General features: G+C 46.8%; 1 protein-coding gene across 1 annotated transcript in view; it reads right to left on the bottom strand.

Moving 5' to 3' along the window:
- Positions 1-6,498: 6,498 nt before the first annotated feature.
- Positions 6,499-15,000, bottom strand: part of hs3st3b1b (heparan sulfate (glucosamine) 3-O-sulfotransferase 3B1b) — a gene marked incomplete at both ends in the record, with an annotated part of 21,137 nt that continues 12,635 nt past the window's right edge. The window contains one exon of the mRNA XM_083636207.1: positions 6,499-7,117. Within this exon, the coding sequence (XP_083492333.1) occupies positions 6,499-7,117 (619 nt within the window). The remainder of the gene's footprint in view (positions 7,118-15,000) is intronic.

The raw sequence follows: 15,000 nt of genomic DNA, 5'->3' as shown, positions 1-15,000 counted from the left end.
GCAGGCTCGCGTGTGAAGCCTTTCCGCCAAAGCCACCATTTCCCTCTTGAGGAGCTGCACATGCATGTTGGCCTCTAAAAGGATAGCCGGGAAGAGGGCTAAATTATTGATGTCCCCCCTCCAGCCCCTCGGCCGTCTTTCCAGCCATTGGGACAAGGCTGTTTGGATATTGTGCAATTGGTCTGCAGCAGCTTGAAGCTAATATGATCAAACACACCACCTAGCAGCCCGCTATCTGGAGACAGTGTCAAGGGATAGGCGGTGGGCCGGGGGGTGGAGGGATGGAGGAGGCAGAGAATGGGAAGAGAGGAGGATGGGGGCTTGGCGTGTGGAGGGCTGCCAGGTGTCTGAACCAGAAGCCCACAACAACAACAACAGCCGCCTGCACCCATCACAGCCCCGGCATGAGGCACCCGCGATGACAATAAGACATCATCTGCAAACGCTACAATGACCCTCTGTCATTCTGCTCAGCTTCTCCGTTAATTACACAAACCATTTCCTTCAAGATGGCACGCTTGGCCGGCGGCCCGGAAGTCTATCATTCCTGCATCCGCGTCTGTCGTATGCGTGAACGGGTTAATCAGGTTAGTCATGAGTTAACACAGGTGGCTTGGATTCAGGGGACAAGCTGGGCGTGAGCCAGCAGAACATGCTCCACTTCAAATCTGCCAGGCTTGGTTTTTTTTCCCTTCACCCCCCCTACACCACATCCTGTTTGTCTTCCTCTCCGGTGTGTCTTTCACTGCTGCCTCGCCAGCTGAGCAATTATCCAGATCCAGACTTGTAACTATCAATGCTGATGGTTTTTGATGAGAGGCTCCCAGCATGTCACTACCTGGGGATTGGAAAAGAGGCTGGGCCGGGGAAAGACACGCGGCTCTGCTTCAATGGATACTGATAGCTCTGTTTGCGCAGTATATAGACCATTGTTTACTTTAGCGCAATACATTTTCCAATGAGGTTAAGTGGCTCAGTGCTGCTACAGACCATACTGTACACCTCCCCCATTATATTTCCAGGTGGCGCTGTGTCCTTGTGTCCATGGCATGTTCATTGTCTGCTTGTTGTGGAAGCCTTGACTCACCTATCCACATGGAAAGAGCTGCAGTGAAGAGTGACTGCCGAAATGTGTGATATGAGGATAGGGAAGAAACTAACGTTGGGAATATCATTGATACACTTTTTGTATTGGTGGTGTTATTGTCTTATATTGATGTAGATTTGTTTTTTTTTGTTTTTTTCTGTTTTTGTCGTGTGATGCACACAGGGTGCCCAACCCACATGGGTTTATAAGACACCAAAATAGATTACGTTGCAGTGGCTACATTTAAATCGACATAAATTGTAAATCAACATACTGCTCAAACAAAACAATATATAAAACAAATCATTACATTACTATAAACAAAATTATCTGTCTTGGTTTGAAGGCCTGATAGACCAAACTCTCATGTTTCTCAATCATCCATCTAAAAAAAGTCAACATATATTTTTTTTACTAAAGAGTACATCCCCTGCATCTTCGTATGCAGTAGAGTAGAACAAAAAATGAATCTCGTTTTGAATTTCACTTAACTCACATAGTAAACAGTCTGTCCTCCTGAGGGGTAGCATTAAACCTGCCAGTCTCTCGCGCTAAAGGTAAAGTTCCAGACCGTAACTGTGCACACTGAGACCTTTTTCTTTTGTTGAAGTTAATCTTCACATAGTATTATTAGTACTACAGTTTACTCACAGTTTTATTTAGCACATCACACATACAGTATATAGGCTACTGTGGATCTTTGCGGTTTTCTACTCATTTAAACCCACATCTCCTGGTCAGGTTGGAAAAAGTAAATTGGACTATTTGGTGTGGGATGCTTACTTTCAATGTGTTTTATAGCACATCTGAGATTGCCCCAATAAAATGATTTTGGACTCAAAGATGTTCTACTGCATACTGTATACCGGTATATTTACACCAGCATTTCATCTTAGTAACTTTCCGTTATATCTTATTTGAATAAGCCCCCTTTTGAGTTGCACATTGCAGCAGGGATCGTGTGTCTGGATCTTGTGTGGGATTATATATTATTATTATCTTGTTTGTTTTTGACATAACTGAATGTGCAAACAAGCAGCAGGAGTTTTCAGTCAGATATAGAGCATCTATACCCCTGAGAACACAACAAGTCTATACCTCTGAGAACACGAGTCTATACCCCTGAGAACACAACGAGAAAACAATGATACTCAACCAATTCTCACATTGGAAATCTACTTCAACACACTTTACTTGAAATATGGTACAATATCTGGAATGTGGGGCTAATTCTTTTTTGTTTGTTTGTTTGTTTGTTTGTTTGTTTTTACCACAGGAAAAAATGAAAAGCTATGTCCTAATCATATCACAAGTTCAGTATTCAGCAAAACAAATATAATTTGACTAGTATTGGACAACCACAACCAACAACTCCATTTGAGTAGTGTATTGGCACTCCAGTATCAAGGATAAAACTGTGGAATAAGTCCAGTCTCTTGCTTGTAATTCATAATGCAGCATGATATTTATCTCTTGAGCTGCATAAATGAGTATTGCCAGAAAATCCTCAGGACCAAGAAAAACCTCAGCCAACATTTGCTGCAGATGTATGTCAACATCCCTGTCCGCCGACAGGTTTGCAAATACGTGGCCTCCGATATTGTGAATGGGAGCGCTGTTAAGACACAGAGGTGTTTCAGAGGCCTGTAAATAAACTGCCCTGGAGGTGTATCTCATTAGGAGACAGAGGGACACATTGGGTGCTTTTACAGGGAGTGAGGGTGTGGGCACAGGGGGAGGGGGCATTTCCGATAAGCAGTTAGACCCACCGCCACCACCAGCAACCAAACCTCCCACACAGCTATGGGTCACCTGAAACCACAAGGACCCCCCAGTTCCAACAGTAACCACCGTGCCAGGCTGGGCAAGACGGGGGAGGGGTGGGGGGCGGTTGGGGGAGGTTGTCAGCTCTGGCAATATTTGCAACCACTCCAATGCAACCCAACCCCACCACCGCCCACTGGGTCATACCCACCGCCCACTGGGTCACACATGCACTGGTTCAGAATAGGCAAAGCTGTTGAGATGAGACACTTTTATGGGTGCAAAATAACTTTAGTCTTTGCATACTTTATTAATCTGTGTAAATGTTTAACTGCCACATGGTTCACTTGTGTAATATGAACCACAAGAGGCTGAGAGAAAGAGAGAGAGAGAGAGAGAGAGAGAGAGAGAGAGAGAGAGAGAGAGAGACTGTCTGACACAGCAGCCCATCTTGTCAATTAGAAAATGCAAACATACAACATAATTCATAAAAAAAATAACATTTGGCTACATCGACCCATCCAACGTTAAGAGGAAGCAATCAGAGAAATCAAAACTGTTTTTTTGGACCCACTTGAGGTCTATTTTGCTGTGTTATATATTACTAATAGTAAGTATTGTAATTTTTTTTGTACCATGTATATTGATTGTTTAGACACTAGGATTTACTTTTATTTCTGTATTTGATATGTACTATGTGCGCACAGGACTCTGTGCGCCCAGGGACTACAGATGCAAATTAGCTCTTAGCTATCTCTGGTGCAATATGTTTATTGTGTACTGTCCCTGCTCAAATAAACAATAAACAATAAAGATAAAGATAAAGATTATTTTTTGTTTTTCTCTCTTTTTTTGACATCTAAAACAAGAAAGACTGATTCAGTTATGTGACAGATTGTTCAAAGTGTACTATATAGGCTAAAATTTACCATTTATCAGTCTAGCTTTTATTTACATCAAATTGAACCTTAGTCATGCCCTTTAAGGGTTTAAAAAAGGCACCTGCTTTTTACATAATAAAAGTTGTGGAAAAATCAAGAAAATAATAGTCAATGACATGAGTTTTTGGTAAAATATATACTTTTTTATTTATTTCTTCATACAAAGAAATATTATGAATGTTCAGTATTTAATCATCTAGAAACATCTGTTCCATTTTGCTCTTGCATTGTGTAAAATTAATTCCTTTGATGTACATACCACAAAATACTTGATTTACATGTCTTTTTCATTTTTATACATACAGATCTGCTAATCTAAATACAATATTATATGCGGGTAAGACAAACATCACTAACATTTTGTAGATCTCAAAACGGGTTGATTAAAACTCAACCATAACCAATGCAGCAGCATGGATTGATACCATGAGTGCAAGCATTTTTTTTTTTACTTTTTACATTTTTTAAGATATTCTCCCAGTTACATGAACTTGACCAGAATTCAAATGCATTACTCCAGCAACTACAGGGAAAACGACAGACTTTAAACGTTCCTTCCAGAATGTGACAGATTGTGTAAGCAGGGTGAACCTGCCTAGAGAGACCATCATAAATGCTTTTTTTTAATAATCAGACATTGCACTAAGGAGAGAGGGGGAGACGAAAGCTTTCGACAGCTCAATTCTCATGAGTACCATCTCTCAGGTGGAAAGTAAAGGATACAAGACCAAAAAGTTACTGAGTGACGAGCCTGCATCTCCCCTGCTACCATCCATTGGTGTGAGGCAAAACCAGACAGGTGGTTTTAAGTGGGGAGGGCGATACGGGACAGCTGAAGCCGGGTCATCATCAAGTATTTGTGTTGGATTGGACGGTTAAAGAGGCACATTTTCTCAAATTCAAAGGGAACATAGCTCATCAAATTGAACTCGCCTCTTAACTCAAACACGGTGACACTCAAAGTGATTTGAGGGATGTGTTTGTGTGTACGGGTAGGATGTGTACATTCAGTCTGGGCCCTCCTCTGGAAGCCGATACTCCCTTCCCACATTGAGCATGCATAGGATATAGCATAGCACGGCGTTAACGTAGCATAGCATGGCCACCTCCCCCATGCTCCTTTCGTAGCATAGGATATACCGTAGCACAGCGCTAACGTAGCATCGCATGGCCACCTCCCCATGCTCCTTTAATAGCGTGTCACCAGCTGCACAGAGACGGGGATGCACATCAAAGAACGATCACACACACTTTCTCCCTCTTGCATATCAAGAATTCAAGTAGAAAGACAATAACAAAGAAGCAACGCAGGGAAGAAGAAAAAAAAGAGACTCAAGCTGTGTGAAACATGATATCAGCGACCCAAGGTTTTGGCAACAAGTAAAGAGTTGAGATACAGTCATGGAGGGATGGGTCATGTTAGGATGACGGGGTGAATATAGATAATAGCGCGTGAGGTTTGTCTGATGACAGTAGTGGGGTTTTACACTGAACCCCTGCCTGAGGCCATTCCTGTTGTATTGAGAGCGCTTCACAAAAACCTTCCCTCTTCCTTTGATCTTTGAGTCTGGGATCTGAGACGTGGGGCCTGGTGGACTTCTGTTTGATGATGCGGCACAGCCCGGCTGCTTTCCCCCCTATCACCTTCTCCATCTTTATGCTCTACATTATACAGTATCTGGCAGATACGCCTCTGCTGCCTCATGCCAACATTCTCCGTCTTAGCCGTGAAGCCGAGGCGTGCAGTCGCATCCCTGACCCGGGGTGCTACGTTCCCCTCAACCAATCAAATGCCTCTCAAGGAAATGTGATTGAGACATTGCATGACCTTTGAACTGAACGAATAGGGCAAGAGTCTGGCTCGGAGCCAACACTGCGTCTAATGGGGAGTTAGAGAGCTGGGGGGGGTTGGGGGGGCTCGATCGATCTGCTCAGTTACCTTACCCGATTAGCATAATGTTAACATGGGCCCTTATGTGGTCCGGGATAGGATTTAACCTTTGATGGATGGGCCATTCATTAGAGCAGGCGGCAGGAGTGCAGTGAATGAAAGGGCAGCTGTATACTTTAAGCATGAGTGACACAATGAGGATCAATTAGGCCTATTGATTCTACCTGTTATTGAGTGGAAAAGGGACATGAGATGTGCTGCTTAGGCCGATGCCACCGCAGGACAACGAGAGAGTAGAAAAGCTAACTGGATGCTGCTTGTTGTTTGAGTGAAATGCCATACAGAAGGGACACTCAGAATGGAGGAGGAAGGAAAAGGATGTGAAATGAAGGTAAAGTTATGATGCATAATATGAGGATGCACATGGTTGGGTGTTCTCCACTTCCTCTGTGAGCACTCTGTACCCGTAATATGCTGCTTTAACATTTTTCACCCATTACTACTTCAGTCATCACAGATTATCTGCATTTTAAGAAGCACCAGCAGCTCCACTGAGTTTACAGGACCACGAGGGAAGAGCAAGATAATTGAAAATTAAAATGAGGAATGTTAAAAACAAAATGTGGGCCAGATGTTATGTACAAATATGGTTAGGCAGCTTAGTGAATTAATTGCTTAGAAATAAAAATAAATTATTATAAAATAGATTTCTGTACATTTTACATATATATATAGATATATATATAGATCCACATCTTGCCATTGAATTACAGAGAAAAAGAAATTCTCAACAAATGTCCTCCATGATTTTCACATCAATCCCAACCAAAGTTATGTCCAGTCATCTGGTAGAACTTCATGTTGAAGGGCCTGTAGAAGTCCCGTAGCCTCTGCACCACCTGGGGGTCAATGTTGGGGTGGGTGCGGCCTTTGGTTTTGCCCAGGCAGTGGGGCTTGCTGCTGCCCTCGGCCTTCTTGAGGCAGGGGAAGCCCTTGGTCTGGTTGAAGTAAAAGTGTTTGTCTGTGATGATCCTCTTGAGCCCCAGGAAGTCCTGCACGCGGCCCAGCTCTCCGGCCGGGTCGCTGATCAGCCGCTCTCCGCTCACGAACAGGATCTGCTCCATGGGGAAGTACTGCAGCCAGTTGTCCAGGTGCTTGGCGTAGATGCCGATCTGGACGGCGCTCCACGAGGTGTCGATGAGGCCCGTAGTCCTGTTTTTGAAGGTCAGGCTCTCGAAGGAGGGAATGTCGGGCTTCTTGGACAGCGTCTGGGTGTAGTCGGAGATGGCCCTGGTGACCGGGTCGCGCACCACCACAATCAGCTTGGTGTTCCGGGACATGGCGGCGATCCTGGCCGGAGCCTCTCTGGTCACAAAGTAGCTGGGGGTTTTCTCCATGGTGATCTGGCCCTCCAGGGTCTTGGGCATCAGCTCCCTGAGAAGAGAACAGAAGGGAGGAGATGAGAAGGTTAGGTGGCGGGTAAGGTGCAGGAAGGCCTTGCAGAATGTAATCAAGCAGATGGGTGTGCTGTGTTCTGTAATCCATGAGTCACTGAGGCTGCTTGGCCTTATTATAGGGCTCAAAAACCTATTAGTGCAGGCAGCTCTCCAACATCAACACATGCTTACTCATAAGATATCCAGATAGAAAACACTCCCGTTTTCCAGCACGTATAGATATTTCCCTTATTTACTGCATAATCAAAGACAGGAAACGTGTACAGGCATTCCTAAACACAAGCTACAGTGAATGAGACCATATTAGGGATGAAGGGCGGAGTTTTCCCACATCTCAACAGGCTCCACCTCAACCGCTCTGTTACTGCTTACCTCGTTTCCTCATAAATACTTTGAATCAGACAAGGAACTATTTTAATCCATTAGCATGTGTAAATCCAATTATCCTATGTGTCCCTCTCCACTCCTCTAAGCTTGCCTTTCCCTATAGCGCACTGCTGGGTGCAATGGTCCAGCATGGCCAGGCTTCATGTAAATTCACCCTCCCTTTTTATACCATTAACCACTTAGGAGCCAGAGCAAAGCATAGCCTGATCTGCTACGCTTTCACTGCCTCCGCTCGAGCCGAGCCAGTGCAAGTGCAAGGGCAAGTGCTGGAGAGCTGAAAGGCGATGAGGCTTGTTTCAGAAGAAGCAATCTGTTTTTGAACAAGAGTGGGTTTGCTTGGGCCCGATGGGCTTCAGGCAGATATGTTACACGCAGACGTATAATCAAGAGGTATTTGAGAACGAGTCGTCGCGAAGGAAAAGCGAACGCGCTCTGCTGCCAGGGTACGTTTCAGGTTGCAGAAATGGTGGCCAACCATAGAGGCTGGATTATGGCAGAGGTGATAAGAGGGGGTTGACTGACACTGGCACACGGATCTAAAACACCAGGGTCCATGGGAGAAAACGAGCTTCTAACGTGTACATGGGATCAAATGTGCTTCTTAGTGCTGGCCGGAGGGGAGGGGCCCCCGGCTCACATTAGGAGCTCGTACATGCACCGGCTTTGTAAACGATACATATCGTACCACTGGAAAACACATGTGCGTACACTCGAGCAGGAAATCTATGGAGACACCAACATGCACGAGCAGCAAATAAACAGTTCACACCGTTGAAAGAAAGGAAGGGAGACATAACCCAGGGCAACGGTCTCTCCCGGTGAACCCGCTCTCACAGATAAGAGCCCCTGTCAGCCTATTGTACACTGAGCCTCTGCTCTGTTGTGAAGGCTGGGGGCACAGTAACAACACCATTGTGAAGACAGCGCCATTGTGCCGGGGCCCCGTCCAGGCACTGTGTAAGCCCACAGAGAGAAGGGTAGCAGACATCACAACGACAATGTTGGAGACGTTTTCTGTGCGGACAAAGGACTGCGGTGCTTGCGGACCTTGATATAGTCTGCCCAGGAGTCTCCATTATTCCTCCGAAATACTACGCTGGAATCTAGTTCATGTCCAGCTAGCTCATGGCTAATTCATGTAACATTGGCTCCCCATCAATGCACAATGTGTGTGTAAGAAATTCCCCCTCTTAAGAGACAGAGAATGAGAGCGAATGGTGGGGAAAAGAGAACATAGCCGGGGTAAACTCAGGTAACGAATGAAATGCTTTATGGAAATGTTGTTGGCAGATTTGTGTGGTCCTAATGCCGTGCCAGCAATCTAATTATGATCATATCTTCTTGATTGCTGACACATCAGAGGGGAGAAAGAATAGAGTCGATGGGATGGAGGGGGGGGGGGAGAAGCAAGGCTGTTTCCAAAAGCTCATTAACGGCCTACTGAAATCAAAACAGATAAGCTATGCAGTTTTACGCAAGAGCATGACAGATCTTTCCCCAAGCAAAAGCTTCTCTGCAGATATAAAGGCAACCAGCACACATGCATGGACACAGGCCTCTTCCACTCCTCCGCCACCACTTCAGCTGTTTACACAGCACTCTTGAATGTCTTCAAGCAATATAAACCAAACAAGGCCACCTTCAACTGCACACTCTTAGGTCAATCTTTAGAGGCGGGGCGGCGATACTGCCTGCGAGCTTTTTGTCATTCCTTGTGCCAACATAGAAAAAGAGTCCAGAGCCGACACACAACAGAAGAGGCTAATGTCTTCCCATCTAATCCCATTTGGACATTACAATGTGCTATGGTGATAGATGATGCTGATCCAAGCCCGGGGGATCCTTTCCCAAAAATCAACTGTTGGGGGTTGGAGGAGCGTAAAACAAGGGCACGGTTAGAGAGAGAGAGAGAGAGAGAGAGAGAGAGAGGGAGAGGGAGAGGGAGAGGGAGAGAGAGAGAGAGAGAGAGGGAGAGGGAGAGGGAGAGGGAGAGAGAGGGAGAGGGAGAGAGAGCGAGGGAGGGAGAGAGAGAGAGAGAGAGAGAGAGAGAGAGGGAGAGAGAGAGAGAGAGAGGGAGAGAGAGGGGCAGAGAGAGAGAGAGAGAGAGAGAGAGAGAGAGAGAGAGAGAGGGAGAGAGAAATAGAGCGGGAAGGAAAACCCTAAAAAGCGGCAAATCCACAAGAAGAGGCCCCCCTAATAAAGAAAATGTTGCCCTCCACTCTCTGGGAGTGCCAAAGAGGAAAGAAGAGGGGGAGGAAGGGAGAAAGAGAGGAGAGGAGGGAGGGGGGGGGCTTTAGGAGTGGGGGGACTTTAGTGGGACAAGTAGCTCTTGGAGGAACAATGCCTATTATGCTCTTTTTTGATTTATGAGGTGCTGCTTTTAAAGATTCCGTCAGCAAACAGGCAATTCTGTGACACCGGGCTCCTCTTTCCCCCTGCTTTTCTTTGAAAGTGAGCCATTGTCCCGTCCGTGAAGGGGCAAGCGGGGCAGCGGTCAGGGCAGCGGGGCGGGGATGGGGGGGCGGGGTGGAGAGAGGAGGTGGACGGAAGGAGGGTGGTGCTTCTCTGGCTGAGTGGAACACTTCTCCGTCCTTCTCAGCTTGGAGTGAGAGAAGCCTTTTGGAGAGCTCTGAAGTGGAACGTGTGCCAAGATTGCCCCCCCCCCCCCTCCACTGGAGATACCAAGCACTCCGGTCCATGGGCCTCCACTCGCTGTCCCACTGGTTTTCTACTCCAGACCCAGAACATCTAAATAGTGTGGCTTTTGGTGCAACAAACTCAACCTCAGATGTCACAAAGCAAAACTACCAGCTTGCTTTTTCTTTTCTTTTTTGCTTTAAGTTGTTCTTGTTTCTCTCCCTCTCTCTCTCTCCATTACTCCCTGCACCCTCCCTCTGTCCATTGAGGATATTTCCGAGTTGAAAGACGTGCCAAAAACAGCGATAAGACACAAAGCAGAAGCCCTGGTCACATCAGACGGGGGCCAGCAGACGGGCAGAGTGGCCCTTTGGCCTGCGCTTTCTAAAGGGCCCTCATCCCGTCGGAGATAAACGCAGGCAGGAAAAAGGTTATTTCTGTCTGCCGCTTCTGCCTCCCTCCTGTCACGTCTGATTGGATGATAACAGGCTGCCACTGCGCTGTCTGTATTACAGCATCCATCAAATGAGTGGTTTGCTCAAAGACAAAGGGAAAAAAGCCATTTGGTGTGTGTCTTAGATGGGCTACAAAGGGCTTCCAATTGTCTCATATGTCTGGATGTCGAAAGCATTTGAATCTCAAATTCTGTGTCCCAACCTGGTTTATTTGAATACAAACAAATGAAGGGGGCACTTTGTATCCACTGGTGAAGAAGGGAGGGTGTGACTTTACCTTTATGAGCATTTACAGTGCAGCTGGGCCTGTTTGCTTTCCATAGACCCTGGAGCTAGTCCCATACGGGAGGGGAGATACCACCACAAACAGCCCCGACTGAACAGTGCAGCCGAGCTGTCGGAATAAGCCCAAAGGAGAAAATCAAAACAATCCGCACACTCCTGGGCAATCACTTCCAGACCTCGAAGTCCATCACTGATTCACTTTCACTCCTTCAAAGCGCTGAGTTGCCTGTGTATTCATGGCGCTTTCTCCAGTGCAAAACATCTGCCTCGCCACCGTTTTCGCTCTCCCTCTCTTCTCTCTCCCTCTCCCAGTCATTGATCCTGAAGGGTCCCTCGACCCCAGGCAGTCAGAGGCCTCGAGGCCAGGCAGACGGAGGTCTCGAGGCCAGGCAGTCAGAGGTCTCGAGGCCAGGCAGTCAGAGGTCTCGAGGCCAGGCAGACGGAGGTCTCGAGGCCAGGCAGACGGAGGTCTCGAGGCCAGGCAGTCAGCGGCCTCGAGGCCAGGCAGTCAGAGGCTACAAGGTCTGATAGGAAAGCCACACTTCACAAGTGGGAATAGGGAGGAGAGGCAGGAAATGTGGGAGGCACACTGAAAGAGTCCCTTTCTTTTCCACAGGCCTCTTACCCAGGCCCTTCACATGAACCCAAGTGACGGACAGACGGACGGACGGACGAGCGCTTTCAGGCAACACAAAGCAACATCTTTATCCCCTTTTGGCCGATAAGGATCTTGAACACCACTTGCTCCTTCGCCGAGCTTGTTGTGAGTTCCCCTTATTTAACCCCAGACAACAAGCATGCGTATAGTTGTGCAAAGTTAGGTTGAGATCGCAAGGGGGAACGTGTTCAAGTGGCACTCCTGTATCATTTCATAAGAAAATGCTACACTGTAGCTTTCTGCAACATGTTTAAATCCCTGCCCGAGTATTTTCAGAAACACCATAAATGGTGGAAGGAATGATAGAAATAGAGGGTTGACTGCATGAAAGCTTTTGAGAAGATTCAACAGAATGGATGATTCTCTGCTCAATAATAACAGTCTTGTTAACCAGGACTCCCTCAGAGCGCTGAGAGCTCTGCGCTCACAGCAGGGGAAGCCTACATGCTATGGAATCACATGGAATTGAAGTAAGTAAGATGTTTATGTAACACACACACACACACACACACACACACACACACACACACACACACGCTATGGCTACCACTGACATGCATGCACGCCTCTTCTGGCTCACTGCATATTTTCAAAGTAGCGTTTAAGCACACAGAAGCCAGACATTTTGAAATATAGTCCAGTGTGCCTGGAGTCTGACATTATATTGAACCGCAGAGCAAGGCTGTGGCTGTAAATTAAAAGAATAAAGAAGGATGGTTTATGGCGTGGTCATGCAGGGAGGAGGGCTCAGTCAGTTATAGTAGCTTGGGCTGCTCTCTCCTCCAGGTGTAGTCTGGACTGCTCTCTCCTCCAGGTGTAGCCTGGACTGCTCTCTCCTCCAGGTGTAGCCTGGACTGCTCTCTCCTCCAGGTGTAGCCTGGGCTGCTCTCTCCTCCAGGTGTAGCCTGGGCTGCTCTCTCCTCCAGGTGTAGCCTGGACTGCTCTCTCCTCCAGGTGTAGCCTGGACTGCTCTCTCCTCCAGGTGTAGCCTGGACTGCTCTCTCCTCTAGGTGTAGCCTGGGCTGCTCTCTCCTCCAGGTGTAGCCTGGACTGCTCTCTCCTCCAGGTGTAGCCTGTGCTGCTCTCTCCTCCAGGTGTAGCCTGGACTGCTCTCTCCTCCAGGTGTAGCTATGCAGCCACTTACAGCGTCCTGACACTTAATTTCCTGGCTGAGAAGATCCAAGGGTCCCGGCTTATAACTGAGGACTTACATGCAGGAGTGTATGCATGTTGAAGGGGGTTTGTGTGTGTGTGTGTGTGTGTGTGTGTGTGTGTGTGTATGTATGTGTGTGTATGTGTATGTGTATGTGTATGTGTATGTGTATGTGTATGTGTATGTGTATGTGTATGTGTATGTGTGTGTATGTGCGTGCCTGCGTGCGTGCCTGTGTGTGTGCGTGCGTGCGTGCGTACGTACGTACGTATGTTTTTCATCAGCCGTTTTGATCTACAGATCTACTTGCGTTTGCTTAAAAGCTTGAAATGTGTTTTTTTTAGAGAAACATAAATAGTGAAGTTGATCCTATGTATGAATTTCTTTCCAAAGTCTTTGCCTTTCCATCAAGGTGAAGAGTGGCTACTTAAAGAATCTATCATCTAAACTACAAGATAATTTAGATTTGTTTAATTATTATTATATCATTATTTTGTCACTATATCATTGTGTGCTATTTCATAGTTTTGATTAATGACTGTTATTCTAAAATGTAGAAAATAGTAAATATACAGAAAAATGCATGTGTCCAAACTTTTGACATGGTAGTGTAGGCGTACCTAACACTCCTGCAGGCACTGAAGTATCCAGTATCTTGCTTGCACCTTCCACCCCTGCTTGTAAGTAAACCGCCACCGGTGGCAGTGTGATGAACCCTGAGTGATACGACAGCTTCATTATGCCAGTCAGAGTCAACTGTCACTGCTCCTCACGGGCCAGACGCTTCACATTAACAGCCTTCACCTGGTTAAATAAAGGTTAAATAAATAAATAAATAAAACTGAAAAACGGTGTCACTGGAAACTGGGGAAGGTGGAAGGTGGCTCGCTCGGTGGAAGCCCCTCAGAAGCATCTGTCTGGGACCATTAATAATGCAGCATGCTCTGACCTGGATCTCAGAGGATAGATATCAAGCAGCTCCAAGTGAGTGCTGATCTGAAAATACAATTCATCTGACAGATTATAGAGAACCCTAAACGGGGTTTGCTCAGTATTGTTACAATTAGAGTGACGATGACTAACTCTGTCTTCGGCCTCCTATTGCAGCATTTCCACTAACGAGGTCTTCATCAAGGGGGAACGTAAGGTATAAGGGGAAATGGCCAACGGTGTCCTGGGCGAGAACATAATGAAGGACCTTCAGTTTTAGGCTTGTCCAGAGCAACGTACAATGGCTGAATTGGTAGGGGCCCTTGTCTTGTTTCTTACTCAAGGACGGCTCTGAGCTGTGGCGCTGATCTGCTTGATGAATGCAGGCCCCCGGACCCTGAACTCCATCACAGTGTGTCCCGCCAGCCTGGGAAACTACTGACCCTCCATGTCAACAAAACAGTTAACCCCTCCGACAGCACCCATCAATCCATCATTTCCACTGGAATCAGGGAGTCATGCACTGCTGGAGGAGTGCATTTTTATCACAATGTCACTTTACGGCCTGTGTTTGTGTGGGAGAGAGAGAGAGAGGGAGAGAGAGAGAGAGAGAGAGAGAGAGAGAGAGAGAGAGAGAGAAACAGAGAAACAGAGAAACAGAGACAGAGAAACAGAGTGAGAGAGAGAGAGAGAGAGAGAGAGAGGAGGGGGGGCGTTAGGCCTTGCGGTCGCAGTTTTGGTTTCAGGCTCGAACCCAGCCTGGTTTTGGAGGGAACATCATACACTAGCAAAGTAGAATAAATAAATAGTGAACTAACCACCGCATATAATGTCATGGACTGCATCTCAGCCTGAGTGTCAAAGACACCCCGACAGCATTACGCCCAGCCACAGCTTCAGATGCGCCCCTCTCCTACGCCCTGAAAACACTTAAGTGAGGTCGGGGTGTCAGAGAAACATTCTCCACTCGTACCGCAGTGGTCGCCTTGTGAGGGGCAGCGTGACATGCACAAATCACTCAATTCAATAAGTAAGTGTCCCCCCCCCCCCCCCCCCCGCTCAGAAAATCTGTTTTAAGAATATTTATTGTGATTTGGCACCTTTGAAAAACAAGGCAGGAATGTGTGTATAGCCGACAGGGTTCCTGCATCACATCGGGTTACAGGCCTGTGGCCATCATCCATGGCTGACTGGAATTACCCAGTGTTAATAACCCAGCAGTGATGCAAGGGAGCCCACCATGTGGTCTGAATAAAACAGTGGAGATGGTGAAAGCCATGGTGGAGGGTAGAAGGTACAAATACATCCTCCCTTCCTCTCATGAGTGCAACACTTTTTCCTCTACTGCGCCACTC

The sequence above is a fragment of the Poromitra crassiceps genome, assembly GCF_964638095.1.
Source record: "Poromitra crassiceps genome assembly, chromosome: 4".
Taxonomy (NCBI): Eukaryota; Metazoa; Chordata; class Actinopteri; order Beryciformes; family Melamphaidae; genus Poromitra; species Poromitra crassiceps.
The sequence above is the reverse complement of the archived record's forward strand: the minus strand, read 5'-3'. Positions and strand labels throughout refer to the sequence as shown.